The sequence below is a fragment of the Dryobates pubescens genome, chromosome 20, assembly GCF_014839835.1.
Source record: "Dryobates pubescens isolate bDryPub1 chromosome 20, bDryPub1.pri, whole genome shotgun sequence".
Lineage (NCBI taxonomy): Eukaryota > Metazoa > Chordata > Aves > Piciformes > Picidae > Dryobates > Dryobates pubescens.
In genome coordinates, this window is record NC_071631.1 from 21,329,078 (window position 1) to 21,357,028 (window position 27,951).

The window sequence follows — 27,951 nt, forward strand, 5'->3', positions numbered from 1 at the left end:
CCTCATTTTGTCCTGCTTCTTAAGCTGTCATTTATTTAAGGCTTCAGCCAAGCACACATGGTGGAGGTGACTTCTTTCATCTCTGCTCAGCTGTGATGCAGTTAGCGTCCGCATTCCAACCCATTTGCCGTCGCAGGAGTCAGTCAGGTAGGACACGATTTGGATGATGATCAGTTGGGTTTTCCTGTTCTGTCAAGTGCTAGGTTTTGTAATTTCTTTAAAGTTAATGTTCCCAGAATTACTCAGTCTTACCTCACATGATCAAAACAGCTCCTGGACAAAAGAGTTATAGTTATAGTATTGGGCCTGAAAACACTACACAGTGCTGCAGCTTGTGCTGGTGGCTCTGCACGTTATGTTGGTTGGGCTTTATCCCATGCTGTATTTTGGCTTTAGTGTGAGAATAGTGTTGGTAACACACTGTTGGTTTAGTTGTTGGTAAGCAGTGCTTGTCCTAAGTGAGGGATGTTTCAGCTTCCCACGCGCTGTCACTGAGCAGGTGCATAAGAAGCTTGAAGGGAGCATGGCCAGGACCCCTGACGCCAACTAGCCAAGGCAGGCTGCCTGCCATAGCAGGTCATGCTTAGTATAGGAGGTACTCAGGCAGGAAGGGCAGATTGCTGCCTTGGCATTGCTCAGTGGGTGGTGAGAAATTGCTTTGTGCAGTACTTCTCTTTTCTTGGGTTTTATTTCTCCTTCATTTTGTTACAGCCCTTTTCATTACTATTACTGTTTATTACCGTTACTACTCTTACTATTACTATTGTTGCTACTACTACTATTACAGGTAGCAGTATATTTTATTTTGTTTCAATTACTAAACTCTTCTTCTCACAACCCACAAGTTTTAATATTTTTCCCAAATACCACACAGCAAGCAGCTCTTTGGTGCTTCATTGCTGGCTGGAATTAAACCACAGCAGCTTTAGCACTGATTGTTACTAACTTCTCCCATAAAAAAGTCTTTGCCTGATCTTTAATTTTTCTCAGCAAAAAGCTCCTCACTCACTAGAGTTTTTCAATTTTTCAATTGCCTTGTTCAAAGGAGGCAGCACCTCAGCTCTTGCGTAACTTTCCCCATGAGGACCCAGAAGCATTTAGATTCCTTTTGGTTTGAGTTTTTTTGGTGGGTTTTTTGTTGTTGTTGGTGGTGGTGGTTGTTTGTTTGCTTGTTTTCAATGGGGAAACTTGCCTCTACGTTGCCACAGTGAGAATGAGACCAGAAAAGAGAGGATCTGCACTGCACCTATTTAGAAAGAGGACTCCTTAAGGCAGAAACATTTTTGCTGTTCCAGAGCAGACACAGAACTCTTTCTACCTTTCACTTGTCAGTATGGGAAAAGAATTGCAATGCAATAGGAAACAGTGAGAAAAATACTGAAGCATTAAAACTCTGCTACTGTCCAAGGGTTAAAGTGAAATTTGAAAATGTCCCAAACTTACATAGCTGCAGACCTGCATTATAAGAATGAAAGGCACTGCTCCTGGGGTGTGTGCAAAGAATCTACAGTCTTTATTCTCTAGACATTTGACATAGTTACAAAGTCTCATTGCATGAGAAGGTGCCTGAGAGGTTCACATTCTGTGCAGCCCTCAGGGCACTTTGCTGCCTCATCACAGCTTCACTCCTCCTCTCCTATCTTCTTGCCTTGGAAATCGCGGCTCTTGGCCCGGAGCTTGTTGACCTGCGACTCTGCAATGTCAGCTCTCTCCTCGGCTTCCTCCAGCTCGTGCTGGATCTTGCGGAACTTGGAGAGGTTGACATTGGACAGCTCCTCCTGTGCGGGGAGAGGGAGTCGGTGGGGAGGGGCCCAGGGCCAGGGCTTCATTCCTGCTGCCATTTGGCCTTGCATGGCTGAAGCTCTTCCATGGGGGCAGGCCCAGACCTCCATTCCCCACTTACCACTGCTGACATGGAAGCCTCCCACAGCCCTCCTCATCCTCCCTATTCAGGACCCCACTGTGACAAGCTTCACCAGGGCTGTGTCATGCTTGAGAAATAAATTGGGTCCCTTGGATTTCTCTTTGGTGTACTTCTGCTCCTCTACTTGCTGCTCTATTGTCAGTGTGACTTGCTAGGCTGAGAAAGACCCTGAGATTCCTGCACTTCAGTTCACTTCCAACAGTGGATGTGCCCCTGGGCTTGTTTGGCCTGAGCTCTGCTCTAAAACAGGCTGCAGAGCTTCCCTCAGTTCAGCCCTGGCTGCAGGGTGCCCAGACCTTCGCATGGCCTCATGTCACGATAGGGACAGAGTGTGGCCATGGCTGTTGTCTCTTGGCAGGTTCTTTCCTTCCCTTTCCTGTTCCCCACACTCATCTCACTGAGCTTGCTGCCCCAGTGGAAGGTGTCTTGTGCCTCTTCCTTGAGCGATACTTACAGCCTCCTCAGCTTGTCTCTTGTAGGATTTGACCTTCGCCTGCAGCTTGTCCACCAGATCCTGAAGCCTGAGAACATTCTTCCTGTCTTCCTCAGACTGAAGCAGAGAGGAAAGAGGAAAGAGAGAGAATTATTGCTTTGTCCATGTCTTGAATTACATTGCTCTTGGACTCCATATGAAAAGGTTTGGCTTCCTGGGGTAAGAAAGCTCTGTCAGGCCAGAGGTGTCTCCTGCCTTACCTGGTAGGTCAGCTCCTTCACCCTCCTCTCGTACTTGCGCACACCCTTCACGGCTTCAGCGCTGCGCTTCTGCTCAGCATCCACCTCCCCTTCCAGCTCTCGCACCTGCAAGGAGAAGCCCAACTTTGCAGCTTCCCTCACACCTCTCCAAGGGATCTCCTCACTCACACACCAATCTCAGCCCTACTACGTACTCTGGCCTCCAGCTTCTGGATTTGCTTCTTGCCTCCCTTCAGGGCCAGCTGCTCAGCCTCATCCAGACGGTTCTGCAGGTCCTTCACCGTCTGGTCCAGGTTCTTCTTCATCCTCTCCAGGTGGGCACTGGTGTCCTGCTCCTTCTTCAGCTCTTCTGCCATCATGGCTGCCTGAGGAGAGCAAAGGGTCAAAGCCATTTTGGTGCTGGAGACACTTTGGGGCAGAATTCCTCCACAATCAGCACCAAAAGGAGTCCCCAGCTCACATCAGTGATGGCCTTCTTGGCCTTCTCTTCAGCGTTTCTGGCTTCCTGGATGGTATCCTCCATTTCACTCTGAATTTGGGCAATGTCTGTTTCCAGCTTCTTCTTGGTGTTGATCAAGCTGGTGTTCTGGTGAACAACGAAAAATACTACTCTGTTATTCCAAAACCAGAACATTTATTTCACAACTTTACTGTTTGGATTTGAACTTTCCAGCTGTATGTCTAATATTTGTACCCTCCTACAAAGGAATAGGATAGGATAGGATAGGATAGGATAGGATAGGATAGGATAGGATAGGATAGGATAGGATAGGATAGGATAGACTAAACCAGGTTGGAAGAGACCTTCAAGACCATAGTTTCCAACCTATCATCCAACACCACCTAATCAACTAAACCAAGCACCCTATCAAGTCTCCTCCTGAACACCTTCAGTGATGGTGACTCCACCACCTCCTTGGGCAGGATGCACCTTGGCAGTTCATACACAGATGGACAGTAGAGAGTTCAAGTTTTAAGGAGCACTTCTAACTCCTAATATAACCCTACTAATTTAGTTCTGTGTACCAGGATAATAATTCTGTTTGAGGTCAACTTTTTTATTGCAAGAGAGGTCTTAAGAAGTTAGACAGATGAAAAATCTGGAAAGGGAAAACAAAACAAAACAAAAAACTCCAGAGACTTGGAATCAACAAAACAAAGCAAACCAAAACCAAACTCCTGAGATTTTGAATTTTGTGAATCTAACCTGAGTGTGGAGGAGCTGAACTCTCTCACTGGCATCCATCAGTTCCTGCTCAGCCAATTTCCTCGACCGCTCTGTTTGCTCCAGGGCTGCCCTTAGCTCCTCAATTTCAGCCTGCAGCAGGTTTGCTCTGCGCTCCACCATGGCCACCTGCTCCTTCAGGTCCTCCTGAGTCCTGAGAGCATCATCCAGGTGTATCTGGGTATCCTTTAAGAGAGGAAAGAGAAATTATGAGGTGGCACAGCACTGTTGCACAGCATCAATTAACACATAAATGTAATAATTATTATGTCAGGAAAATATTCATAATTAAATATCTGTGTGTAGAATCCTTACGTCAGTACATGCATGGTATCTAAAAATGCAAGCAGGAGATTGATGGAGTGGTACTGGGCACTGTCCCAGGCTGCGAATGGGGAAGGTAACCCTGAACCCAAACTCCACCTGAATGACACAACTAAATTACAAGAGGAAGAAAATTGGGCCTTCGTCCTGCTTGGGACAGAGGAAAGAATCTTCCCCCACCCTCTGAAGTGCTATTTAATAACTGACACAATGCTCTTGGATTGAAAATCAAGAGCAGGTGAGTAACTGACAAGATCCAGTTTGAAGGTCAGTCTTGGTGGAGCTCAAAGTTCTGTTCAGTTCTATTTCACAGTATCACAGAATCACAGTACATTAGAGGTTGGAAGGGACCTCCAGAGATCATCCAGTCCAACCCCCCTGCCAGAGCAGCATCACCCAGGGTAGCCTGCGCAGGAATGCATCCAGGTGGGGTTGGATAGTCTCCTGAGAAGGAGACTCTACAATACCCCTGGGCAGCCTGCTCCAGGGCTCTGTCACCCTCACTGTAAAGAAGTTTCTCCTTATGTTGAATTGAAACCTTCTATGTTCAAGTTTATCACCATTGCTCCTTGTCTTATACCTGTGCACCACCAGAAATAGCTTGGCCCCCTCCCCATCACCCCCAGCCCTCAGATATTGATAGACATTGATCAGATCTCTCTCAGACTTCTCTTCTCCAGACTAAACAGCCCCAGGGCTCTCAGTCACTCTTCACAGGGGAGATCCTCATGGCTCTCTGTTGGACTCTCTCCAGCAGGTCTCTGTCTCTCTTGAACTGGGGAACCCAAAACTGGACACAGTATTGTAGGTGTGGTTGCAGCAGGGCAGAGTAGAAGGGGAGAAGAACCTCCCTAGCCCTGCTGGCCACACTTTTATGAGCCTTTTCCTTAGAGTGCAGAAGCTCTCAGTTCCCAAGTGTAAGCAACCAGGAGAAGATGGCAGGACAGCAAGGCTGAGAAAGAACCTCCTGATCAAACCAAAGCTTAAGAAGGAAATAAACAGGCAGTGGAACCAAAGACATGTATCCTGGGAAGAATACAGGGATACTTCCCATGTGCAGGGATAGGATCAGGAAAGCTAGGGCAGAGTTGGAGCTGAATTCCTGTTGTGTTACATCTTGGTGTGTCCCCACTTTGAGTGGACATTGAAGATGCCCAGTCACTGTAAGTTTTCAAGGTGAGGTTGGACAGGGCTTTGGGCAGCCTGATCTAGTAAATGCTGTACTTGACCATGGCAGGGGCCTGGACTAGATGATCACTGGAGGTCCATTTCAACCCAAGACATTCTATGATTCAATGATTCTAAAACATTAGACAAGTTAGACCTATGTGCCTACCCTTAGCATACCTTGAGCACTCCTTGAGTGTTCCTCAGGTTCTTCTGTGCCTCTGCAGCCACTCTGTTGGCATGGCTCAGCTGGATCTCCATTTCATTCAGGTCTCCTTCCATCTTCTTCTTCAGCCTCAGGGCTTCATTCCTGCTCCTGATCTCAGCGTCCAGGGTGCTCTGCATGGACTCCACAATTCTGAGGTGGTTTCTCTTCATCTGGTCTATCTCCTCATCCTTCTCTGCTATCTTCCTGTCAACCTCAGCCTTCACCTGGTTGAGCTCAAGCTGGAGGCGCAGGATCTTCCCCTCTTCATGTTCCAGGGAGGCCTGGAGAAGGGGACACAAACATTTATAACACAAATAAAGCTCCAGCTGCTCTGCAGGTAGTTAGGAACTATCTCAGGAAAGCTCAGCTGGCTGCACTCTCTGGCCAGCCCAGAGTGGGACCATGCAGCTTTCAGCCATGTCTCTCCTTTGCTCATATGTTGAGTGCAGAAACAGTGATCATGGACATGTACCTCAGCTTCCTCCAGAGCAGCCTGGATTTCAGATTTCTCCTGCTCAACCTGCTTCTTGACCTTCTCCAGCTCATGAATTGCTTTTGCTCCCTCAGCAATCTGCTCCGTCAGGTCGGAAATCTCCTCTGTGGGAGCAAAGACCAATGGCAGGGGCAGGCACAGAGCAGCATGGCAAGGGCCCTGCCACACCAACCTGACAGGCACCTCTGTCACCTGCAGGCACAGAGCCATGTGGAACAGTGGTGGGGGTGGTGGATGGCAAGGAAGCCCATCCAGGAGCAGAGGGCCAGGCACTTACGCTGCAAGTTCTTGTTCTCCCGCTTGAGCGTTTCCAGGTGGTCCAAGGACTCCTCATAGGCATTCTTCATCTTGAACAGCTCTGTGCTGAGAGAGCGAGACTCCTTCTGGGAGGCTTCCAGCTCAGCCTGTGTTTCCTCATGCTTCTGCTTCCATTCTGCCAGGATCTGAAGAGAAATGGGATGTGAGTATGGGTGTGCTGGTCAGGAGGACATGCTCTGCCCTGGATCCCCAGGGCTGGAGCCCAAAAGACCTTGTCAAAGTTCCTCTGCTTCTTGTCCAGAGCTGCACAGGCAGCATTTGATCTCTCCACATCAATCATCAGGTCCTCCACTTCATTCTGCAGCCTCTGCTTTGTCTTTTCCAGGGAGGCACATTTGGCATTGACAGCTTCAACATGTTCCTCTGCCTCCTGCAGGCGCTGAGCCAGCTTCTTCCTGGGGGTGGTCAGCACAGGTCCAGGTTTGAGAACAGAAGCTGTGGTGTGTGGCTGATGGACTTTGCACAACAGTGTTTTACCATGTAACTGAGAATGTATCCTTTTTGCAGGCAGTTGAACTCCTCCCTTATTCATTGTTTGCCCAATTCTGACTCCCAGGGTTGCATGGCCACTATATCTACTGTCCATGGGTTTTCTGTACCATCCTCTGACTCACCTCCACATTTCCTACACCACACCCTTCAGAGGATGTTTCACCTCAGCCCTTACCCTGCCCCAAAACAGAGTTTTATCTTTCTATAACAATATCACAGTTGTCTTCCAGTTTCCCCTGTTAGCCTGTCCCTTTTTTTATCTTAACCTTCCCCCCGTACTTGGCCTCCTCCAGCTCCTCCGTGCGGTGAATGGCGTCCGTCTCGTATTTGGTTCTCCACTGAGCCACTTCACTGTTGGCCTTGGACAGGGCTCGCTGCAGCTCCCCCTTGGCCTCCTGCTCCTCCTCATATTGTTCCCGGAGCAAGTCGCAGTCGTGGCGAGCAGACTGCAGGGCGTGGGCCAGGGCGTTCTTGGCCTGAGTAGAGAGTGTGATTAGGACAGGAATGGAAATATCCTAGGAAATCTCTTGCAATTTAACACTGCCAACATGACTGTTAGTAGAGGGTACGTGTCTGCAGTGGAGGACAAATATAAGCCTGGCGGACTAAATCCACTCCTGTGGAAGCAAAAATCTTCTCCCAGGCCTGTGCTAAGCACTACTAGGCAGTGTTACGTTAGGAGTGTTTTCAGTGGCTAGCTGTGGCAAAAATCATCACCTTTATCTCTTCCTCTAAATGCCTCTTGAGTTCCTCAATCTGCTGGGTGAATGCCTGCTTGCCTCTTGACAGCTGGGAAATCAAAGCATCCTTCTCCTCCACCTGGCGTGAATATTCACCTGAGAGAGCACACACAAAGGAAATGTTTTCATTGCCATTTGTGACCCAAACTCTTTCAGGATGCCTTCACATTCCACAGCAAAGAGGAGACTCTCTAACCTGACTCTGTCTGCAGGCGAGCTCTCTGAGCATTGAGGTCATTGATCATGCGCTGATGTTCTTCTTCCCTTGTCTTGATCTCGCTCAGCTGATCTTCCAGGGTGCGGCACATCTTCTCCAGGTTTGCCTGTGGAGACCCCAGAGAATGATGGAGCATCAGCATCTCAGCACGTCCTTGTTGTGAACAATGTGACTCTCACCACGACAGAGGGAACGAACATGCAAACTATAGAGTGCTCATTGGAGTTAGGTTAGACAAGGAGTTCCATACTATACAGGAATATACAGCAAATGAACTCAACCAGAGTAGTGGTTTGAAAGGAAAGGCTCTGCTTTCCCTCCCCCACTGAGAAAGAGACCACGGCTAAACCCAGTCGGAGAAATGCGAGTATATTTTACAAGGAAACAGATTCTATGTAACACAGCAAATACAGGTATTTTACAATATATACAGGAATATACAGCAAATGAACTCAACCAGAAACCAGACCCCCCACAGAGGGGGCTTCCCCCTGTGCCCCCTTCACACTGAGAGAAAGTTCCCAGCTGCGCCGGGCCCAGCCTCACCTCCCACAATCCTACCAATGAAATTCATTTAGAATACCAAAATATTTTATAAACATTTAGCCGGTGTGCCCCTTCCTTAAAGGCACAGTGTCAAACGGTCACACATACACAGACAGATAAATTTTAACCTGATCATATTTCCAGAAGATATACTTCAACAGTATTCGTTTTTCAAAATCATAGAATGGCTTGGGTTGGAAAGGACTTTAGAGATCATCTACTCCAATCTCTCCTCCAGAGCTGGGCTGCTCAAGGCCTCATCCAACCTGACCTGAGACACCTCCAAGGAGGAGGCATCCACAACCTTCCTGGGCAACCTGTTCCAGTGCCTCACCATTCTTCTACTGAAGTACTTCTTCCTAAGATTCAGTATAACCATACTGTCCCTCAGCTTCAAAGCATTCCCCCTTGTCCTGTCTCTAGGCACCTTTCGGAAAAGTCCCTCTCCAGCCTTCCTGCAGGTGCACTCAGGTATTGGAAGGTAGCACTAAGGCCCCAAGGAATGTTCCCTTTTCTATGCTGTACAAGCCCATTTCCCAGTGTTCAAGTTGTTTACAGTGTATTTTTCAATACCTTGGCTTTGGTGACAGACTCCATGTTACTGGCCAAGTCATCAACTTCCATCTTCAGCTCACTCTTCTCCTTCTCCAGCTTCTGCTTCACCCTCTGCAGGTTGTCGATCTGCTCCCCGAGCTCAGCGGTGCTGTCCGCGTGCTTCTTCCGCAGGGCGGCAGCCGTGGCCTCGTGCTGCAGCGTGGCCTCCTCCAGGTCACGACGCATCTTCTGGAACTCTGCCTCACGCTTCTTGTTCATCTCAATCTGAGCTGATGTAGCTCCTCCTGCCTCTTCCAGGCGCTCACTGATCTCCTCCAGCTCCCGGGAGAGGTCAGCTCGATGCTTCTCTGCTTTTGCCCGAGAGGTTCGCTCGGCCTCAATTTCCTCCTCCAGCTCCTCAATGCGAGCCTGGGGAACACGAGAGACCCTTCACACCCATGGCCTTCTCCTGCCTGACCTGAGTCTAGGTGAAAGAGGGGAAGCAACAGAGACTTGCCTGCAGCTCCTTGATCTTCTTCTGCAATTGCATGCCCAGGGCTTGCTCATCCTCAATCTTTCCCTGGATCTGGCTGATCTCAAAGTCTTTCCTTTGGGCAAAGCAAACCATGTTAGAGCTCAAAGGAAACAGAAGTTCACCAGCACAGTGCTAAGGTGCCCCATAATGTGGGAGTTGGAGGCTGTGGGTGCCTTGAAGAACCACAAAGTGCAGACCTCCAGAGAAGCTGGAGTGTCCAGGAGGTGGACCAGAAGATGTATTTCATTCCCATAAGTACTGCATCCCTATAAATCTGGCTGCAAAATCAATTTTCTTCCCTTTTCCTTTCCCTCTCTCCTCCCAGAAAGGACACACAGGCTCTTATCTCTCTTGGCAGGGGAGTGAGGCCTGGTGTTGACCTTGGCAATGCTGCCAGTTAGGCCTGGAGCTGCCTGACTAGAGCCTGGAGTTGTCAATCTGAATTTGTACTGCGTCACGATGATGTTACTGTGGAGGGTAAAGAGGCTTCGTAGGAAGGGGGCATGAAGGCTTCGGTTTATTAGCCTGGTTTAAAGGGAGGTTTATGTAAAGTTTTGTCTTAATGAGCTTCTGTGTTAAACCCAGACTATGGATTCTGTGTATTTTTATATGCTTTGTGCTGTTGTATGTAGTTGTGAATAACATTTCCTTGTAAACTTTCTAATCCTATCCAATCCTTTGTGGAAGCTTTTTTTTCTTTTGCCCCTTTGGGAGTAAAAGAGCAATCTGTTCTCATTAAACCACAACACACAGCCACACTTACTTCTTCAGTTTCTCCTCCAGCTGCTGCTTATCATTTTCCAGGTCCATGATGGAATCCTGGTTCATCTTCAGGTCTCCTTCCAGTTTCCTCTTGGCTCTCTCCAGGTCCATGCGCAGTTTCTTCTCTTGCTCCAGGGACCCTTCCAGCTAAAGACAAGAAGGCCATCAGTGCTCTGCCACACAGCTCAAACTCCATACCTGTCCTCTTCTTGCTCGTTGCCTGTGTGCTTACATCGTCCACTTGCTGCTCCAGCTTGATTTTAGCTTTGGTCAGAGTGTTGACTTTGTCCTCCTCTGCCTGCAGGTCATCCAGTGTCTGCTGATGAGCCTCTTGGAGAGCTTTCTTCTCTTTTGTCAGCTTGGCAATGGTCTCGTCCAGAGCTGCCATCTCCTCTGTCAGGTTTTTCACCTACAAGTATGAGCAAACGTCAAAACTGGTATAAAATATGGTCACTGGCACAGTGACTTTGTGCTTTACAGTGCTTTGCAGATGTTTATATCTTTTGGATGCTCAGCGACGGCCTGGCTCAATTTTTCCCAGGCCTCCATAGCTTACAGTGCCAGGCTCTTTACTCTGAGAGTCAATGTTGTCTTGGCCCTTCGTGTGACTCCCCAGGTGTGTACCTTGTTCTCAGTGGCATGCTTTTCCTTCTCCACCTTGGCCAGTGTTAACTCCAGGTCATCAATATCTTTCTTCAGCTCTGAGCATTCATCCTCCAGTTTTCTCTTCTTGGCTGTCAGCTCAGCATTAATTTCCTCCTCCTCCTCAGCCCTTTCAGTTATTTCTTTAACTTTGGCTTCCAGCTGGATTTTGGTTTTGATGAGCTGGTCACACCTCTCCTCAGCATCAGCCAAAGCATCAGCTTCCTGGTGGGAAAATAGGTGTGAGTGGTTATTGAATCCTGAAGGAACAGAGATCCATCAGGAAGTCCTCTGGGATTATTTCTTGGGTAAAGGTTACTGAACAATTCCAATACAAATTACAATTTTTAATATGTTCTTAATCTGTTTTGTTGGTTTTTTTTTTCCTTCTGACCTTCTTCACCATCACACACTGATTCTAGTTCCCCTATGATCCACCTTGTTTATTTCAAATATGCCAGTGGGTTACTTGCATTTAATTGGTATTTTCCTCTTCTCCTTTCGAATGTGTTTTGCATTACAATGGACTACATTCAAATATCTGTGCAAGTATTGAGAAATGTAAATAATTCCACTCCTGAGAAATTGGGCATCTGCATCTTCTGGGAGCAGGAGTGACAGTAGGTCAGATGAGTTATGCCATAATAAATGGCCCTCAGCTGTTCATTTAGGCAACTGATTGAAAGACAGTAGCTAGGCAACTGAATCACTGTCCCTAAATACATTACATTAAATACACTGCAGTGACTATAATGAGGATTTATGTCATAAACTGTCACAGAGACAGGTGTAGGTAGGTGTCTAAAACCCTGCTTTGTAAAAGTGAGACTGAGTAGGGAAAGAATGTGGCCTGAATTTTACTTTTATACGGCTTTAAAATATTTTGGAAATTCTTCTTATGCTACACAGTAAAGGCAGTTTAATGTGCACTTTGAGAGTTCTTCATCATGAAAGAAGAGTTAGATCTTATTTACTCACTTTACCTATAGCCTTCCCCCAAGTTGTACTCACAGCCTGCACTTGCAGCTGCAGGTCATTTTTCTCCTGCACCAGTTTCACCATTTTCTCCTCCAGCTCCTTCCTCTTAGCCTCAGACTTTGAAAGCTCTTCCTTGGTTTTCTCAAACTCCTCCTTCATGTTGGCCATCTCCTTCTCAGACTCTGCACTCTTCAGCAAGGGCTTGATCTTGAAGAAGAGCTTCATCCAGGGCCAGTGCTTCACATTCATGAAGGCCCTAACGTTGTACTGGATGCAGAAGATGGACTCCCTGAAGCAGAATGAAAATGCACATGGAATATTTTCAGTGTGACAAGTGCCAGCTCTGTCCCCCAAGTGCAGTGACTTTAATTAAGATGAGGGATATCCACCTTCTCTCCACCATTCTCTGGTACTCCACTCTCGCCAGGTATCCTCTGCACCTGGCCTGTGTGCGGGTGATGAGCTGTGCCAGCTTCTCATCCCTCATCTCCTCCAGGAGCCCCAGCAGCCCAGCTTTGAAGAACACCTTGAGCAAGAGAACATTGCAGCACCTGACTGCCAGGCAGAGCACAGCACAGGCACACAGAGAGTGAGTCAAGGAGGGTTTGTACCTTGGTGTGGCCAAATTTGTACTGGGTATGGTCCACATCGATTGACCCAAGAAGCTTCTCAGAAGCCTTCTTGCTGTCAATGAACTGTCCCTCTGGGATGGCACTGGCGTTCAGCACCTTGTACCTGTGGGTAAGAGACAAAGACAAAGACCAGGCTGATTTCCCAGCCAGCACACCCCAGCTCCTGGACACCACCAGCCCATACACAGCTGGTTTTGACAAGAGGGTCCAGTCTGAACAAACCCATCTGAATACCCCAGCTTTGCTTTAATGATGCTGGACAGTGCTGTGCTCTCACCTCTGTTTGAAGTCAGCATAGAGGACTCTGCTGGGGAATCCCTTCCTGCAGATGCGGATCCCTTCCAGCACGCCGTTACAGCGCAGCTGGTGCAGCACCAGCTCGTGCTCCATGGCACCTAGCAATTCAGAGCACAGAGCAATGCCACAGTGTCCAGTGCAGAGGGCAAGGGCTGCACCAGTGGGAGATGTCTTTCTGCTTGAGCATCTTACCAGGGGTTTTTGTTTCATTTGGGATGATGCAACGGACGAAGTGGGGGTGAGTGCTCCGTAGGTTGGTCATCAGCTTGTTCAGGTTCTCCTGTGGAATCATGTGTTGCAGCTCAGATTGATAACATTTACTTCTGCATACTCTTATCTAGATGCTAAGAATCTAACCTACTGAATCTTAGGAGGAAGAACCTTTCAAATTTAAAATTCAGATTTAATAGAGCCTTCTATCTGCATAGGTATAGTCCTTAAAAGAAAATTTAGAATTATTCATCTTGGTCTGGAGGAAACTAAACACTACTGTACAATCATTTTGACACCATTCTTTATAGGATTAATATTCATATTACATCCTGGATTCTGAAAAGCCTTTCTCACAATTCAAGGGTTGATCTAAAGACTGCTTGAAGCAAAGCCCCTCAGTGAATGCATTATTGGTAGGAAAAGTCAGTGACTAACTTCTGCTCCTTACTGTTTCATCAGAAAACCAAGGTCATGAGAAGAACATGAGGTTAGATGGATCAGATCTGAAACTATGTTGATACCACTCTACAGATAATGAAATTCATACTGTACCCGGAAAAGAGCCGAGACAGTCTGGAAAGAAGAACCCTTCTTCTTGCCACCCTTTTTGCCACCACCAGCACCACCACCACTAGCCTCTTAAAAAAAAAAAATAGTTTTTTAGTATAATCTCTTTTCATTCCATTTTACACATCTAAAAAGTTGAGGGGGAAAAAATAAAAAATGAATCTGAGAAAACTAACCTGCTTCTGCTCCACCATAGGAGGCAAAGAGCAAGGCCAGAGTCTTCACAGAGGATTTCTGGTACAACCCAATGACAGTTTCGTTCAGAGGGTCCTTGTTCTTCTCCAGCCAGCCAGTGATGTTGTAGTCCACAGTGCCAGCATAGTGCACCAGGGAGAAGTGAGCCTCAGCCTTGCCTTTGGCAGGTTTGGGCTTCTGGAAGTTGCTGGACTTGCCCAGATGCTGGTCATAGAGCTTGTTCTTGAAAGAGGTGTCAGTTGCCTTGGGGAACATGCACTCCTCTTCCAGGATGGAGAAGATGCCCATGGGCTGGGAGAAGTACAAAAAATGAAGAGAGAATGCCTTCAGAATAATATGACCACCACTTAGTCTTAAAACAAACGTGGCGAAACAAACCAATCCTCCGGCCTGCTTGACTCACACTTTGGCACAATGATTCAGGAATGGCTTTTGTGCCAAAAACCACAGTAAAAAAATCAGGAGGAGCAGGATGTGTTTAAAAACATCTTTTACAAATGTGCCCATCATGTATTTGCTCCAGGTTTTGTGCTTTTAATCTCTTCCCTGAATTATATGGAACCTCAAGAATTCTCTTTCACTTTCTTGCACTCAGAGGTCAGGCACTGACTGTATTGGTCCTGTATTACTTTGATATGAACCAGCTGGAAAAAAATGCATTGCCCAGGTAACTTCATTTGGGCACCTCAAGCAAACATTTTTTAATTTTACTTTGGGAGCTGGTCTTTATTTTTGAAAAAAAAAATACCCTTAAGTCAAGTGTCTTTGATTAAGGCAGCAGACAGATGCTCTTTACCCCTCCCCAAAGGAGTAAAAGAAAGTGCTCCAAAAGGCTTGGAAAGAATTGGAAATGTAAATGGAGTACTGCTGACAAATATTTACACAAACACAAAACACACAAACCCATAGTCAACCTCAGCCCAGTTCTCCAAGGTGGGCTTACCACAGAACCTCATTAAGCCAAAGCTTTCCACAACCTCCCCCCAAACCGGCCCAAACCCCCAGGCCTCAAATGCAGTTCCCCTTCCCCCATACCTCCCTACCCAGGCCTGAATGACACAGTAAAAATTAACTCTGCCAAGGCCTAGCCAGACCACAAACCTTCCCCCACATAGCAGAGATGAGAAGGTCTCTGCCGAGAAGGGTTAGAGAAAGATAAGAAAGGGCTGAAACTGACTATGCAGCCAGTTCATATAGGGGAGAGGAAGATGCAATATTATGGTGCCATCCCCCTTGGGATGGACAGGCTGTCCAGTTCCCTGAGAGGGCCACTGTATGATGAGGCAGCTATGCCTTAACCCACAACAATCAAGGAAGTGACTTCCATACAGGCAAGGTGTGCGAGGAATGACCTCTATAGCTATCTGTGGATGTTGTAATCTCTCTAATAAGCAATAGATCAAGAGATATTCCAACAACTGAAACTGAATGCATGAAACTGGATATGGAAGAGACCTTTTAAAAAAAAAAAGCATTTGACCATTTCCAATTTGAAATGATAAGTTCCTCTAAATACAAGATATTTTGAATTAATAGTTTACCTTCTCAATGAGCTCAATGCAGGCAGCCAGGTCCATCCCAAAGTCAATGAATGTCCATTCGATGCCTTCCTTCTTGTACTCCTCCTGCTCCAGCACGAACATGTGGTGGTTGAAGAACTGTTGCAGTTTCTCGTTGGTGAAGTTGATGCACAGCTGCTCCAGGCTGTTGAACTACCCAGTATAAAACAACAATAATCCATCATCATCCTGCAGAGTTCATCATTCTCAACCCTTTATAAATCTCCCCATTCAAAACACAACTGTATTGTCAGCACCACATCATAGCAAGACCTATATGCAGCTCCCCAGAGAAATAGCTATGTAATAAAACTGGAGGTGTTTTTTTGCCCTAGTACATATTCCCAATGTACCTTCTAAAATTCATAAAGTACTTTGGAATTACTTCGATCAGCTAAAAGGAGGAGTGTATGCCCTGGTCTCCAATCTTTAAACACTTGTTATTTCTGATTAAACACATCTATTTGTTCATTACTGATTTAAACATCTTTAACCTGTTATATAATTTGTCAATGGGTCTCCAAGTCTTAGTTCCTCTCTAGTACCTCTTACATAAAATTGTTGTAACTATGTTGCTGAGTTGTTTTTTTAACAGCTTAAACTATTAAAACATCAGTGTATATAAAAGACTACTTGTTGCTTCTACATGAACAGAATAACTGTGTTCATGTACTGATGAAGGTTTGGAGGATTTTGCTCTGTCCTACAAAGCAAAATGAAAGATTATTTTCCAGAAAATTGCAAATCAGTGACATGTTAAACCTTCAGAAGAACAGTACTTGGAAATCTTCTTCTATAACAATCATCCCCTGCCAGAGCAGTCCTCAAACCTGGAATCCTTACATCAAAGATCTCGAAGCCAGCAATGTCCAGCACACCAATGAAGTACTGCCTGGGCTGCTTGGTGTCCAGCTGCTGGTTGATGCGAACAACCATCCACAGGAACATCTTCTCATATACAGCCTTTGCCAGCGCACCAACTGAATTGTTCACCTAAAATAAAGAAGAAGAAAACCAATATCTGAAGCTAATAGTAAGTGATACAAGCTAGAGGTTCCCAGTCACTAACTGGTATTTACCTGCTGCACGGTTTGGCCTTTGGTCACGTACTCATTCCCAACCTTGACTCGAGGGTAGCAAAGAGCCTTGAGCAGGTCTGCTGAGTTCAGACCCATCAGGTAGGCAGCCTTGTCAGCAACTAAGCAGAAGAACAAGGAGACAGAAAATTAAGAGTAATAAGACATGAGTAATTTTGAGAGATGAACCCTTTAGAAAGCAGCTGGAATATTAAATGTCCTTTGTGAACAAATTGATCTTGCTGGATCTTGGAGAAAACACAACAGTCATTAAAGCAAAAATCATCCTTGTTTTGGAAGCCTTCCAGAGAAGTACATCTAAATGTGGCTTTAACAATCTTCACAGAACCATCTAGACATTATGAATTTATTTTAAAAATCCTGATGAAAGCTGAAGCTCATTGCTGCAGTCTAGAGCTAATTGCTATCTGTTACCCAGAGAACAAAGCAACAGAGTTAATAGGTTGCCCACTCAAGTGTGATCCAAAGCACATACTCCAATGCTTAGGCTGCCTGCACTCTGTGGCAGCAGCTAAAGGGGAATGCATTCCAACTCTGAAGGTGACAGGTAAGAAGTGCCTCTTTCTCCAGACTTATTGTTATAGTCATAGCAGAAAGGCAGGAATAGCCATTAGGATCAAAACCTAAACATTCAGGCCTGAAGCTAGCTTTTTGGAACCATTGTATGGAAGAAGCAGAGAGGACTCAACAATTTTAAATGCAATGTGCATTATGTAACATCTAAGTGATGAAGTAATCAGATGAGAAGTAGAAATCTAAATCAGTTCTTCTACAGAATCATAAAATCATAGATATGTTTGTCTTGGAAGAGACCAAGCATTGACCAACACCGCCAGGGCACCACTAAACCATGCCCCCCCAGCACTACATCTTTTATATCCTTCCAAAGATGGGAATTCTACCATTGCCCTGGGCAGCCAGTTGAAGCCTTTTGGGGAACAAGTTTTTCTTAAGGTCTAGTCTAAACCTTTCTGGCACAACTTGAGGCTGTTTCTTCTTCTCCTATCTCTTATTACTTGGGAGAAGAGCCCATCACCCACCTGGCTCCAACTTTCTTTTAGGGAGAGAGAGCAATGAGGTCTCCCTTCAGACTCCTCTGACTAAAGAACCTCAGTTCCCTCAGCTGCTCCTCACCCAACCTGTTCTCCAGACCCTTCACCATCTTCATTTTTCTTCTTTGAACAAGCTCCAGGATTTCAAAGTTCTTGTAGTGAGGGCCCCAAATCTGAATGCATGGTGTACCTATGCTTTACTTAGACTGATGCTCAGGTAACATTGCTACATAATGACAGTTATGGGTTTCAGTCTCTGAAGAAGCAAGGAATTGAAGGAAAGTTCCCTTTGACCTGGGCCAAATTCCTGAATATCAAGTGATCTGTGAAGGAGAACTTCTAATTCTGGATTTAATGTCTCCATTTTCTTTTAAAAAGCAACAAAAATGTATTTTCTGGAAACCCTTTCTTTTCCAAGTGGGTCTTTAATACAAGCACACTGAATAAGCTGTGGCAAGCCAGGAAAGAATTATGGACACACAAGATGTATACCTCAATTAAAGATTAGGAGCTAATTTAAACAAGAGTGTATTTTGGATGGCAATTTCATACCTATGTATTCACCTAGCTCTCTTTTTCCTCATTTCCACTGTTCTCTTTCTCCATCTTTCAAATACTCAATGATTATTGATATTTCTCTTACTAACAGGTCAGTGTCACACTTTGCCGATACCTTCCGTGCCATCAGGCTCTGCCTGCTCCTCTCTTTGTTTCTGCTTGAACTTCAGGTTCCCGTAGTGCATGACAGCCCCTGTCAGCTTGTAGATAGCTGTCTTCTCATCAGCAGTGAAGCCCAGGATGTCAATGGCACTCTGCAATAGGAATAATAAAATAAAGCCTTTGTCTAGGAGAGATGACCACAGGTACAACATTTTTAATTGTTACTTACATCTGTAGCCATCAGCTCCTCCTGGTCATTAATGCTGGCAACAGTGATCTCACCTTGACTCACAAACTGGTAGTCATATGGGTTGGTGGTAATGAGGAGCATGTCTGAAAGTAAGTTGAAGAGATGTTCAGGTTTAGTTTAGTCAAGCAAGTAATAGTGTGAGTTGAGCAGAGCAATCTTCTTCCAAATTATTCACTTGTCCTACCAATTAGCTCTGGTTTCTTGTTGGACATAATCTGATAGAATATGTGGTAGCTTCTTTCTGCCTTGAGCTGGAAAGTGACTCTGGACTTTTCCAGCAGATCTGGAGGGAAAATAATCACAACCAAGAATAAACAGAGGGAACAAAAAAAAAAAAAAAGAAAGAGAGAGAGATAGTAGGGAGAAGATGGGAAGAAAATTAGGGAAAGCAGGAGAGGTGGCTGGGTGAAAAGGCACTGTATGGATAGCTGGGTCAATGGATGGGTTGTGAACAATTCAGGGAAGTGTCTTACATGTTTCAATGTCAGCAGAAGCTAGTTTCCCTGTAGCACCAAAGTGTATTCTGATGAACTTGCCCTTTAAAGGAATAAATGTATCTTAAGATTTATATCATAACAATATAGCTGAAACTAAGAGCTTTGCCAGTTACTCCAGGGGACACACACAATGTCTATGATACAGATGTTCTTCGGAATCAGCTATGCTTCCAGGCTTGACTTACAGTGTCTTTTACATTTGGGACAATGAAAACACTCAGCAGTGTCACAGCTAGATATTTACATACCCTGAACATAGAAATGGGAAAGAATTTTGTTAACCAAACTCATGTAACTATATCCTGCCTATAGCGAGCAGTCCCATCAATGATATGGGAATAACCACTGAACTAGCTCAGCTGCTCAGATCTGTCTTTTTGTCAAACAAGTCATTTACCTTCTGATAAAATTTGTCCTGGTTTTGAGCCATGAGCTGCCTATGGCAAAAGGACAGAAAAGCTTTTTACCCCTTCAAGGGAGTAAGATAAGAATGCTCCACAAGGATTGGATATTTAAATGGAAATTCTGTTTACAAATATATACAAAAGGTATTCAGGCAGAAGGAATACGTTCACAAACCAGGCTCAGTCCTTCACCTGGGACTACCAGACCAAAAAATTCCAGAGCCTTCCAGAAACCTCCACACCCCTCAGCCTCAGCAGGCCCAAGAGCAGCCACACTGCCTCCAGACACTGAGCTTAGACCTACTACTGCTTCATCAGGCCCAGTGGGGTAGCTGGAAATTCCCTGCCAGCCAGAAAGCCTCTCCCCGACAAGCCATAGGATAAGGCATGCACTCTTCCCGAGAGGGAGAGAGAAGAGAGGGCTATTGGCTGTACAACTCCCTCACATAGTGAGCTACATGGAAACAGAATAGAATAACAAATTACAGTATCCTGGGACAAACTGCCCATCCCCCTGGGAATTTCTGTCCTTTGGAGGACCTTTTCTTTATGGTTATACCAATTAACTCTTAGTTTCCCTTAACCTATAACACTTATTCCTTCCTGCCTTCCTTCCTCCCCACACTACAATACATTACAGGAGGATGTGATCTGTGATTTTAATTTACATCTCAGTGCAAAGCAGAAGTAATTTTTGTCATAGAATCACTGATTTTGAAATCTGGAGGATGACTTGAAAACCTGACAGCTGAGCAGAAAGCAATGGCTGCTGTAGACTCCTGTTTGCTGTCTTTCTGGAATCATCTTGCTAAGTAACTCACAAAGCGAGAGGAGTTGTCATTCCTCACGGTCTTGGCGTTGCCAAAGGCCTCCAGCAGGGGGTTGGCGCTGATGATTTGATCCTCAAGCGTGCCCTGCAGGATGGTCATCAGTGGAGGTTATCCTTTACAAAAATCATGCCAGAAGCAAAGATACTAATTGTTTCAAGCTAAAATTACCTGCATCTTGCCTGATGTCTGCTCCTCCTTCTTCTTGTCCCCACTGGCTGCAATTGTTGCAAAGTACTGGATGACACGCTTCGTGTTCACAGTCTTGCCTGCACCGGATTCTCCACTGCCAAAGCAAAGGGAGAAGCAGAGAGCCTGGGGTCAGGCAGGAGATCCCTTGGCACCGGGCAGCCCTGCAGGGACCCGAGCAGGGAGGGTACCTACGTGATCAGGATGGACTGGTTCTCCCGATCTGTGAGAGGCAGAAGTCAAATAAGTAAAACTCAATGAAAAACACAAAAAATGAAATACAGTCAGGCAAGTTTAGTTTTTTGAACTTAATCCTATCAGTTTGACCTGAAGAATCCACCAACCAACAAACTAAGAAACCTCCACTACTCCTCACTGAGTGCAGAGTAGCCATTATTGAAAACAGGGAAATCATGGTGTGAAGATAACAGAGCACACAGCAGCACAGATCAGAGCCTTGAAAGCTTACTGAGACAGTATTCCTTGATGGAACAATCCTGCTGAGACAGATAGAGCCACTCACCAGTCAGCATGAACTGATAGGCATTGTCAGAGATGGAGAAGATGTGTGGAGGAGCCTCCTGGCGCTTCTTGCCTCGGTAGGCCAACACCACCTCCGGGTTGTACACCGGCAGCCACTTGTAGGGGTTGACAGTGACACAGAAGAGACCCGAGTAGGTCTGTGGGGAAGGGAGACAGCAGGTTGGCTTCCCCTCAGCCTGGCACAGCAGATGCTGCTGGCACCCAGAGGCAGACTGCTGCTGCTACTTACGTAGATCATCCAGGCTGCATAACGCTCTTTGAGGTTGTACAGCACGGCGGGCTCGTGCAGGTGGGTCATCATGGCCATGTCCTCGATCTTATCGTACTTGGGAGGGTTCATGGAGAAGACCTGGTCATCCTTCACGGTCAGGGTCTGTCAGAGGAAGAAGGAGATGCATGTATGTTGGATAAGAGCTGAGGGTGGGAATTAAATGGTGCCCTTTTTTTTTTGCACTCACCTCTCCACCTTCAGTCTTGACAGTGACCTTCCCCGATTCCCTGCTCTGGACTGTCCCTTTCACAAAGGATTCCTTTGCGTGCACCACGAAGACAGATGACTTGGCATCAAAAGGTTTGTTCTGGGCTGCAATTCTCTCCTTCTCTGACTTTCGGAGGTAAGGAGCAGCCTCCCCAAAAACAGCCATCTCGGCATCTCCGGAGGCCATGGCTGCTCTTTATGGAGGGGCTCGTCAGCAGAGAGCACTGTGGAAGAGCAGATGTGCTGCCCAAAGGTGTCTAAAAGTAAGCATAGTAAGCAGAAGGAAGGATGGGAGAAGAATGTTACTATGTTAATACTCTTTACTGCTTTTATGGATGTAATATATTGCATTTATATGATAGAACACTTACAGAAAATGTGAAAATTATGGTTTGGGAGATTGGGTTTTTTGGACTGTATTGTACTGAAATCACATCTGAAGTAGTAACTCAGTAGAAAAGTATTTGGGCACTGTACTGTGGAGTTAAAAACCTCACTCCTTTAAATTCATCAAAGCTATGATAATGCAGTTTCTTCCCAAGTCATACTAGCTCACAAAACACTGTCATACTAGCTCATACAGCACTGTCTTGAGTGGCACAGAGGCAATGTGAGCATCTGAGTGGCTAAATTTCATTCAGTAAAATATTTATTTAATGGATTTCATTATATTAATGATACAACTATTTGCTCATTCTAGTGAGTTGTGAAATCCAGGCAGAAATGGCTACAATGCTTAGCAAAAGGAGAACACACTGCTGTGGTTCCATTTCTATTACTTCCTTCTGCTTTTTAGAATTTAATGCAACTTGAAGGGGAAACCAAGTATAAAAAGAAATAATTGTAAAGCCAGTCTTAATTAATATGAACATTTTCTTTTTTTTCTTCTTTTTCCCCAGGGGGAAAAAAATAACACCAACCAAAAAACCCTCTAATGAGTAGCTTAAAAAAAAAACAAACACCAAGCCCAACATTTATTTATTTCTATCCTCTATTACAATAAGTACCACAACTCTTCACAATAGCTACCACATCTTTACCCAACAATTGCCACATCTCTACACCACCCTTGCTAATGTGTCATATTTTTACTATAATGGGAGTGTAACATGAGAATTTATTTGTCCCTGCAGGAACAGGTGGTGGCTTGCAGAGGAGGAGGGCTGTGACTTCCATTTTTTTGCAAGGTAGAGAAGAGGCAGAGCAGTGAGAGGAGCAAATGGCAGCATAGCGTTTGCCAGAGGAAACAGGCACGGCTCGGTTGCTCGTATTACAGCTCTTTGTAGTCTCACTGCTTTAGTGATTTCACAGCAAATTTTGGAACAAAATAGCACATTAATTCCCATGCTCTAAGACAAACTGCTGAGTTTTTCCCTGCTGGGCTCCTCTTGGTCCGGTTGTCCTGGTGCCACAGCCAAGATGGGAAGCCAGCACTCCACACTCTGTTAGGTCAGTTAAACAGCAGTGAAGAATTTCCCCATGGGGATTTTCTGGTCTACCCTCAGTGGTCAGAGAACTTCAAACACAACCACTTAAAGATTGAACCAGATGATCTTTTGAGGTTTTTCCAACCTGGGCTGTCTCAGGATTCTGCAATTCACTTGAAAAAATTGCCAGCCTTCAGCACCTCACCGCCTTCTGCTATGATCCCATTAGGTTTGAAAATGTAGGGTGAAACAGTGACCACTCACTCAGTTGTAGAGAAATCCCACCCAGAAGGATGTCTCTCAGAATTAGTAAATTGGGTCCTTACCTCTTGTGACACCAGGTGGGTGGCTTGCAGGCCGGCAGCTGCTCAATCCTGTAACAGAAATGGCAATTCCTTACTTGCTGCCGCACAGAAATCCGCAGCGAAAACGTGCAGGTGCCCTCAAAGCAGATTTAAAAGCTGAGCTGAGACACTGAGTGTCCTCCTGGAACTGAGCATTGGAGGCACAGGAGTGCTGGGGCACAAGGAGCAGCATCCTCTTCCCACGAGCCTGCAGACCCCCTGCACTTACCTTGGAGCTTCCCCTGGGGACAGGGCAGCCCCGCGGCAGGGCCCTTTTATGCGCTGCCCCCTGCAGATGCTCCAGATGCCTGCTCTTTCTTCGGGCAAAACATTTCTGGCAAACCTTCTTTGGCAAAGCATTGTCTGGCAAACTAAGGGCATAATTGTCATTTGACATGGCCAGATATAATTAGAAAATTTTGATGTCTTACTGACTATATGAATACATCTCCTATAAATAATTTGACAAGGGTGTTAAGGAGGGAATCTGGACTAGTCGAGGCACTTGGAGAACTTGGATGCAGGACTTATGGATTCTATTGCTGGCTTTCCCACCGACTCACTCTATGACCCAGGGAAGGATTGCTTGGTATGTCTGTGCTGCAGCTATCCCAGCTGTACAATGAGGATGACAACATTTATCTTTCCCATGTAATGGTGTGAAGCTTATGCAAAATTCCTCAGAGCAATACATTAAGTGAGCCACCAAGAGGGAGATAAACATTGCTAAAAGCGTTTGGGGGTTGTGCTGGTGAAAATTCGGAAGTAAAGGAGTAATGTGGGTCCTTCAGTGTGGTAGTGGTGGTGCCTGAGTGTCACAGACTGGTAAGATGACTGTCCAAGAGACCAACATTTGGTCACAGCAGAAGGAGGCTAGAGTTAGCTTAACTACTGGGTTGGGGTCTCAGAGGGAGATACAAGTGCATGAAGAAAATCAGACATAGAGTGGTGCATGCATCCATACACATGGGGTGGCAAAAAAAATAGGAGATTCTCCAAGAAGTGTTGTCATAAAGCCTGTGCAGGAACTCTTGCTAAGGGAGATGTCCCAAGGTATGGTGTGATATCTGCTGAAGGAACAGAACAACAGATGCTCCACTCTCTTCTTGATGATGTTCTAATTCATCAGAAAGTACCTATGTTGGTGGTTCAGGAGAGGACCTCAGCTCTCTCTTGTGTCTTCTTTCCAAGTCTGACCTGCAGTATGTACCACAAATAAAGCAAATTGCTGAGGTAAAGAATCGAGCGTGTGGAAATCTATGCATTGAAGTGTTCATACACCTTTCCACAAGGAGTAGTTACAAGTCATAATTCAACCAAGTTTTATTCCACTCCTGCAGAGATTTCTGCTCCTGCAGAATTCCAGACGCCTATCTCCATCCCATTTTCCCCAGTTCTTCAAGTTCACCTAAAGCCTGTCTCTGTATGCATGCTCCCACTACCCCATTCACCATCTGGGAAAAAAGGCCATGACCCCTTCAGCCCTTCCCCGCTCACATCTCCCAGAAACTGATAACTTGACCATCTACACAGTCACGCAGTTCCTGCCACAAAAGCTGCTGCTGCCTAGATAAGAGCACTAGAGGTGGTAGACAGTCCTGATACCTTAAGAATGGAGGATTTGATGCCAATCCTGCAGGGACTCATGCAGTTCTAAAGAAAGAGCACTGCCACCTGAGCCACTTTAGATGCTGTCAGATCTTCTCCTGGTCATTGGAATTTTAGTTATTGAAGGAGGTCAGGGACAAGGTTAGAAAAATGATGCATGGGGATGTTGCTCCAAGAAGGGCACTGCAGTACCTACATTTTGTCTGACTAGGCTCCACACTGGAACCCAAATCTGTTCCAAGCTGAGGCACTGGGGTGCCATATGGTGCCCAGCAATCCAGTAGGTTATGGTCCTGGCTGGGAAGGTGACAGGAGGGCCCTGGCAGATCAGAGCATGTGTTTAAGAAGACCATGGGAAAAGCAGAGATGGCTGAGGCCTCTCCCAGGATATAAGAGCTGAGGGGTTTCTGCCATCAGGCTGGGAAGGCAGCTCTGGTCTCCTGTTTGCAGGGAAGCTGTAAGGTCTGAACTGTCAGTGCAGCATCCTCTTGTAGCAACAGGTTAAAAAGGGCCAGTTGGAGGAGCCAGGGAATTCCAGGCCTGTCAGCCTGACCTCAGTGCCAGGCAAGATTATGGAACAGGTCATCCTGAGTGCAATCACTCAGCACTTACAGGATGGCCAAGGCACCAGGCCCAGCCAGCATGGATTCAGGCAGGGCAGGTCCTGCCTGACCAACCTGATCTCCTTCCATGCCCAGGTGACTGCCTGGTAAATGTGGGGCAGGCTGTGGATGGAGTCTGCCTGGACTTCAGCAAGGCCTTTGCCACTGTCCCCCACAGCAAACTCCTGGCCAAGCTGTCAGCCCCTGGCTTGGACAGCAGCTCTGAGCTGGGTTAGGAGCTGGCTGGAGGCTGAGCCCAGAGAGTGGTGGTGAATGGTGCCACAGCCAGCTGGCAGCCAGGCACCAGTGGTGTGCCTCAGGGATCAGTGCTGGCCCCCATGCTCTTTAACATCTTTGTCGATGATCTGGATGAGGGCATTGAGTCCATCATCAGTAAATTTGCTGACGACACCAAGCTGGGGGCAGGAGTTGATCTGCTGGAGGGTAGAGAGGCTCTGCAGAGGGACCTTGCCAGGCTGGACAGATGGGCAGAGGCCAAGGGCAGGAGAATTAACACATCCAAGTGCCAGGTGCTGCACACTGGCCACAACAACCCCAGGCAGAGCTACAGGCTGGGGTCAGAGTGGCTGAGAGCAGCCAGGCAGAGAGGGACCTGGAGGTACTGGTTGACAGCAGCCAAACATGAGCCAGCAGTGTGCCCAGGTGGCCAAGAAGGCCAAGGGCATCCTGGCCTGCATCAGGAACAGTGTGGCCAGCAGGAGCAGGGAAGTCATTCTGCCCTCTGCTCAGCACTGGTTAGGCCACACCTTGAGTCCTGTGTCCAGTTCTGGGCTCCTCAGGTTAGGAAAGATGTTGAGCTGCTGGAAGGTGTCCAGAGAAGGGCAACAAAGCTGGGGAGGGGTCTGGAGCACAGCCCTGTGTGGAGAGGCTGAGGGAGCTGGGGTTGCTTAGCCTGGAGAAGAGGAGGCTCAGGGGAGACCTTCTTGCTCTCTGCAACTCCCTGAAGGGAGGTTGTAGCCAGGTGGGGGTTGGTCTCTTCTCCCAGGCACCCAGCAGCAGAACAAGAGGACACAGTCTCAAGCTGTGCCAGGGGAGGTTTAGGCTGGAGGTGAGGAAGAAATTCTTCATAGAGAGAGAGAGAATGGCCACTAGAATGTGCTGCCCAGGGAGGTGGTGGAGTCACCATCCCTGAAGGTGTTTAGGAGGAGCCTGGATGAAGCACTTGGTGCCATGGTTTAGTTGGGTCATAGGTTGGACTTGATGATCTCGAAGGTCTCTTCCAACCTGGTTAATTTCTATTCTATTCTATTCTATTCTATTCTATTCTATTCTATTCTACAGAATGATAGAGTGGCTGCATTGAAAGAAACCTTCAAAGATCACCTAGTCCAACACCCTGCTGTGAGCAAGGGGACTTCCACTAGATCAGTTTGCTCAAAGCCCCATGCAGCCTGACCCGGAACACTTCCACTGGTGGAGTACATAGCTTCTCTTGGAAACCTGTTTCAGTGTCTCACCACACTCATCTTGAAATATTTTTTCTTTGTATCTATTCAGAATCTACCCTCCCAGTTTAAAGCCATCCCATCTTGTCCTGCCATGACAAGCACTAATAAAATATCTTTCTCTGTCTTTCTTATAAGCCCCTTCTAAGTACTGAAAGGCCACATGAAGGTCTTCTCAAACCTTTCCTCTCTCAGCTCTTCCTCATTGGAGATGTGTTCCAAATCTTGGAACAGAGCTACCCTGCTGCTCCTCTCTCTCCAAATACTCTAAATTCCCTGGAAAATTTTCAGTTTTTGTCTTTGCTTAGAATCACTGAATCATCAAATGTACTGGTTGGAAGGTATCTCAAGAGGTCTCCTAGACCAAGCCCCTTGCAGTTAGCAGGGACATCCCCAACTAGAGCAGGTTGCTCAGAGTCCAAATCAAGCTTGACCTTCAATGTCTCCAGGGGGGATGGGGCTTTCACCACATTCCCTGGGCAACCTGCTCCACTGTTCCACCATCTTCATAGTAAAGAACTTCCTCCTAAAATCCAGTCTAGATCTACCCTGCTCTAGTTTCAAACCATTGCCTGTTGTCCTGTTGCTACAAGCTCTTCTGAACAGTCCCTCCCCAGCCTTACTGTAGGTCTCCTTCAGGCACTGGAAGGCTGCTCTAAGTCCTCCCCACAGCCTTCTGTTCTCCAGGCTGAACAGCCCCAATTCTCTCAGCCTGTCCACATAGGGGAAGTTCTCCAGCCTTTTGATCACTTTGTGGCCTCCTCTGGACTATCTCCATCAGGTCCATGTCCTTCCTGTGTTGGAGGCCCCAGATCTGGACACAGCACTGCAGGTGAAGCCTCCTCAGAGCAGAGCAGAGGGGCAGGATCCCCTCTCTCTACTTGCTGGCTATGCTGCTTTTGATGCAGCCCAGGATGCCACTGGCTGCCTGCACTGCAAACTCATGTACTTAAGAGTTTGCTCTACAGAGCTATCTTTTTACTGAACTGTGTTTTCAAATTCCAACTGCAGTTTTCCCCACTATGGTTGTCTTACATTTTACCAAAGACAATGCACAAAATGATGAAGAACTTTTGGATAGCTTGTGGAACCTCCATGATTTTTACAGATCGAAAGAAATGGATGTGCAGAGAATGAAACAGTTTAAACTTGATGATGTCTGTGAGCATTCAGGTACAATGTCCAATTCAGAAGATTTTCAATCTGCACAGAGCAGAATAGGAAAGCTGAGGAAAATGCCTACAAT

The 27,951-nt window shown here is 46.4% G+C and overlaps 1 protein-coding gene across 5 annotated transcripts; it reads right to left on the reverse strand.

The window, feature by feature from the left end:
- Positions 1 to 1,507: 1,507 nt before the first annotated feature.
- On the reverse strand, positions 1,508 to 21,445 carry LOC104307702 (myosin heavy chain, skeletal muscle, adult-like). Of its 5 annotated transcripts, none has more exons than XM_054170763.1 (38): positions 21,239 to 21,445; positions 21,010 to 21,153; positions 20,761 to 20,917; positions 20,433 to 20,460; positions 20,220 to 20,334; positions 20,043 to 20,135; positions 18,794 to 18,857; positions 18,505 to 18,603; positions 18,300 to 18,403; positions 18,084 to 18,222; positions 16,341 to 16,459; positions 16,105 to 16,254; positions 15,244 to 15,414; positions 13,699 to 13,993; positions 13,493 to 13,578; positions 12,920 to 13,007; positions 12,708 to 12,825; positions 12,410 to 12,533; positions 12,188 to 12,324; positions 11,832 to 12,087; positions 10,803 to 11,045; positions 10,411 to 10,587; positions 10,180 to 10,325; positions 9,399 to 9,489; positions 8,921 to 9,310; positions 7,781 to 7,907; positions 7,562 to 7,680; positions 7,124 to 7,320; positions 6,564 to 6,747; positions 6,312 to 6,477; positions 6,014 to 6,138; positions 5,514 to 5,822; positions 3,825 to 4,028; positions 3,078 to 3,203; positions 2,812 to 2,982; positions 2,618 to 2,722; positions 2,379 to 2,474; positions 1,508 to 1,778 (listed from the first exon to the last, which is right to left on the reverse strand). In XM_054170763.1, exons 1-38 carry the CDS (start codon positions 21,443 to 21,445, stop codon positions 1,623 to 1,625), a joined length of 5,826 nt encoding a protein of 1,941 aa, XP_054026738.1. In that variant the 3' UTR covers positions 1,508 to 1,622. The 5 variants fall into 5 exon arrangements, with proteins under 5 accessions (XP_054026738.1, XP_054026737.1, XP_054026736.1 ...); XM_054170762.1 differs by having other exon boundaries at positions 13,493 to 13,576; positions 13,694 to 13,993; XM_054170761.1 differs by having other exon boundaries at positions 13,493 to 13,576; positions 13,688 to 13,993.
- Positions 21,446 to 27,951: the final 6,506 nt, after the last annotated feature.

Coding starts and splice junctions, on each gene's coding strand:
- LOC104307702 (XM_054170759.1), bottom strand. CDS start 21,445: ATGGCCTCCGGAGATGCCGAGATGGCTGTTTTTGGGGAGGCTGCTCCT. Junction 21,154..21,238: donor TCAAGACTGAAGGTGGAGAG/GTGAGTGCAAAA, acceptor TTCCTCTGACAG/ACCCTGACCGTGAAGGATGA. Junction 9,311..9,398: donor AGAAGATCAAGGAGCTGCAG/GCAAGTCTCTGT, acceptor CGTGTTCCCCAG/GCTCGCATTGAGGAGCTGGA.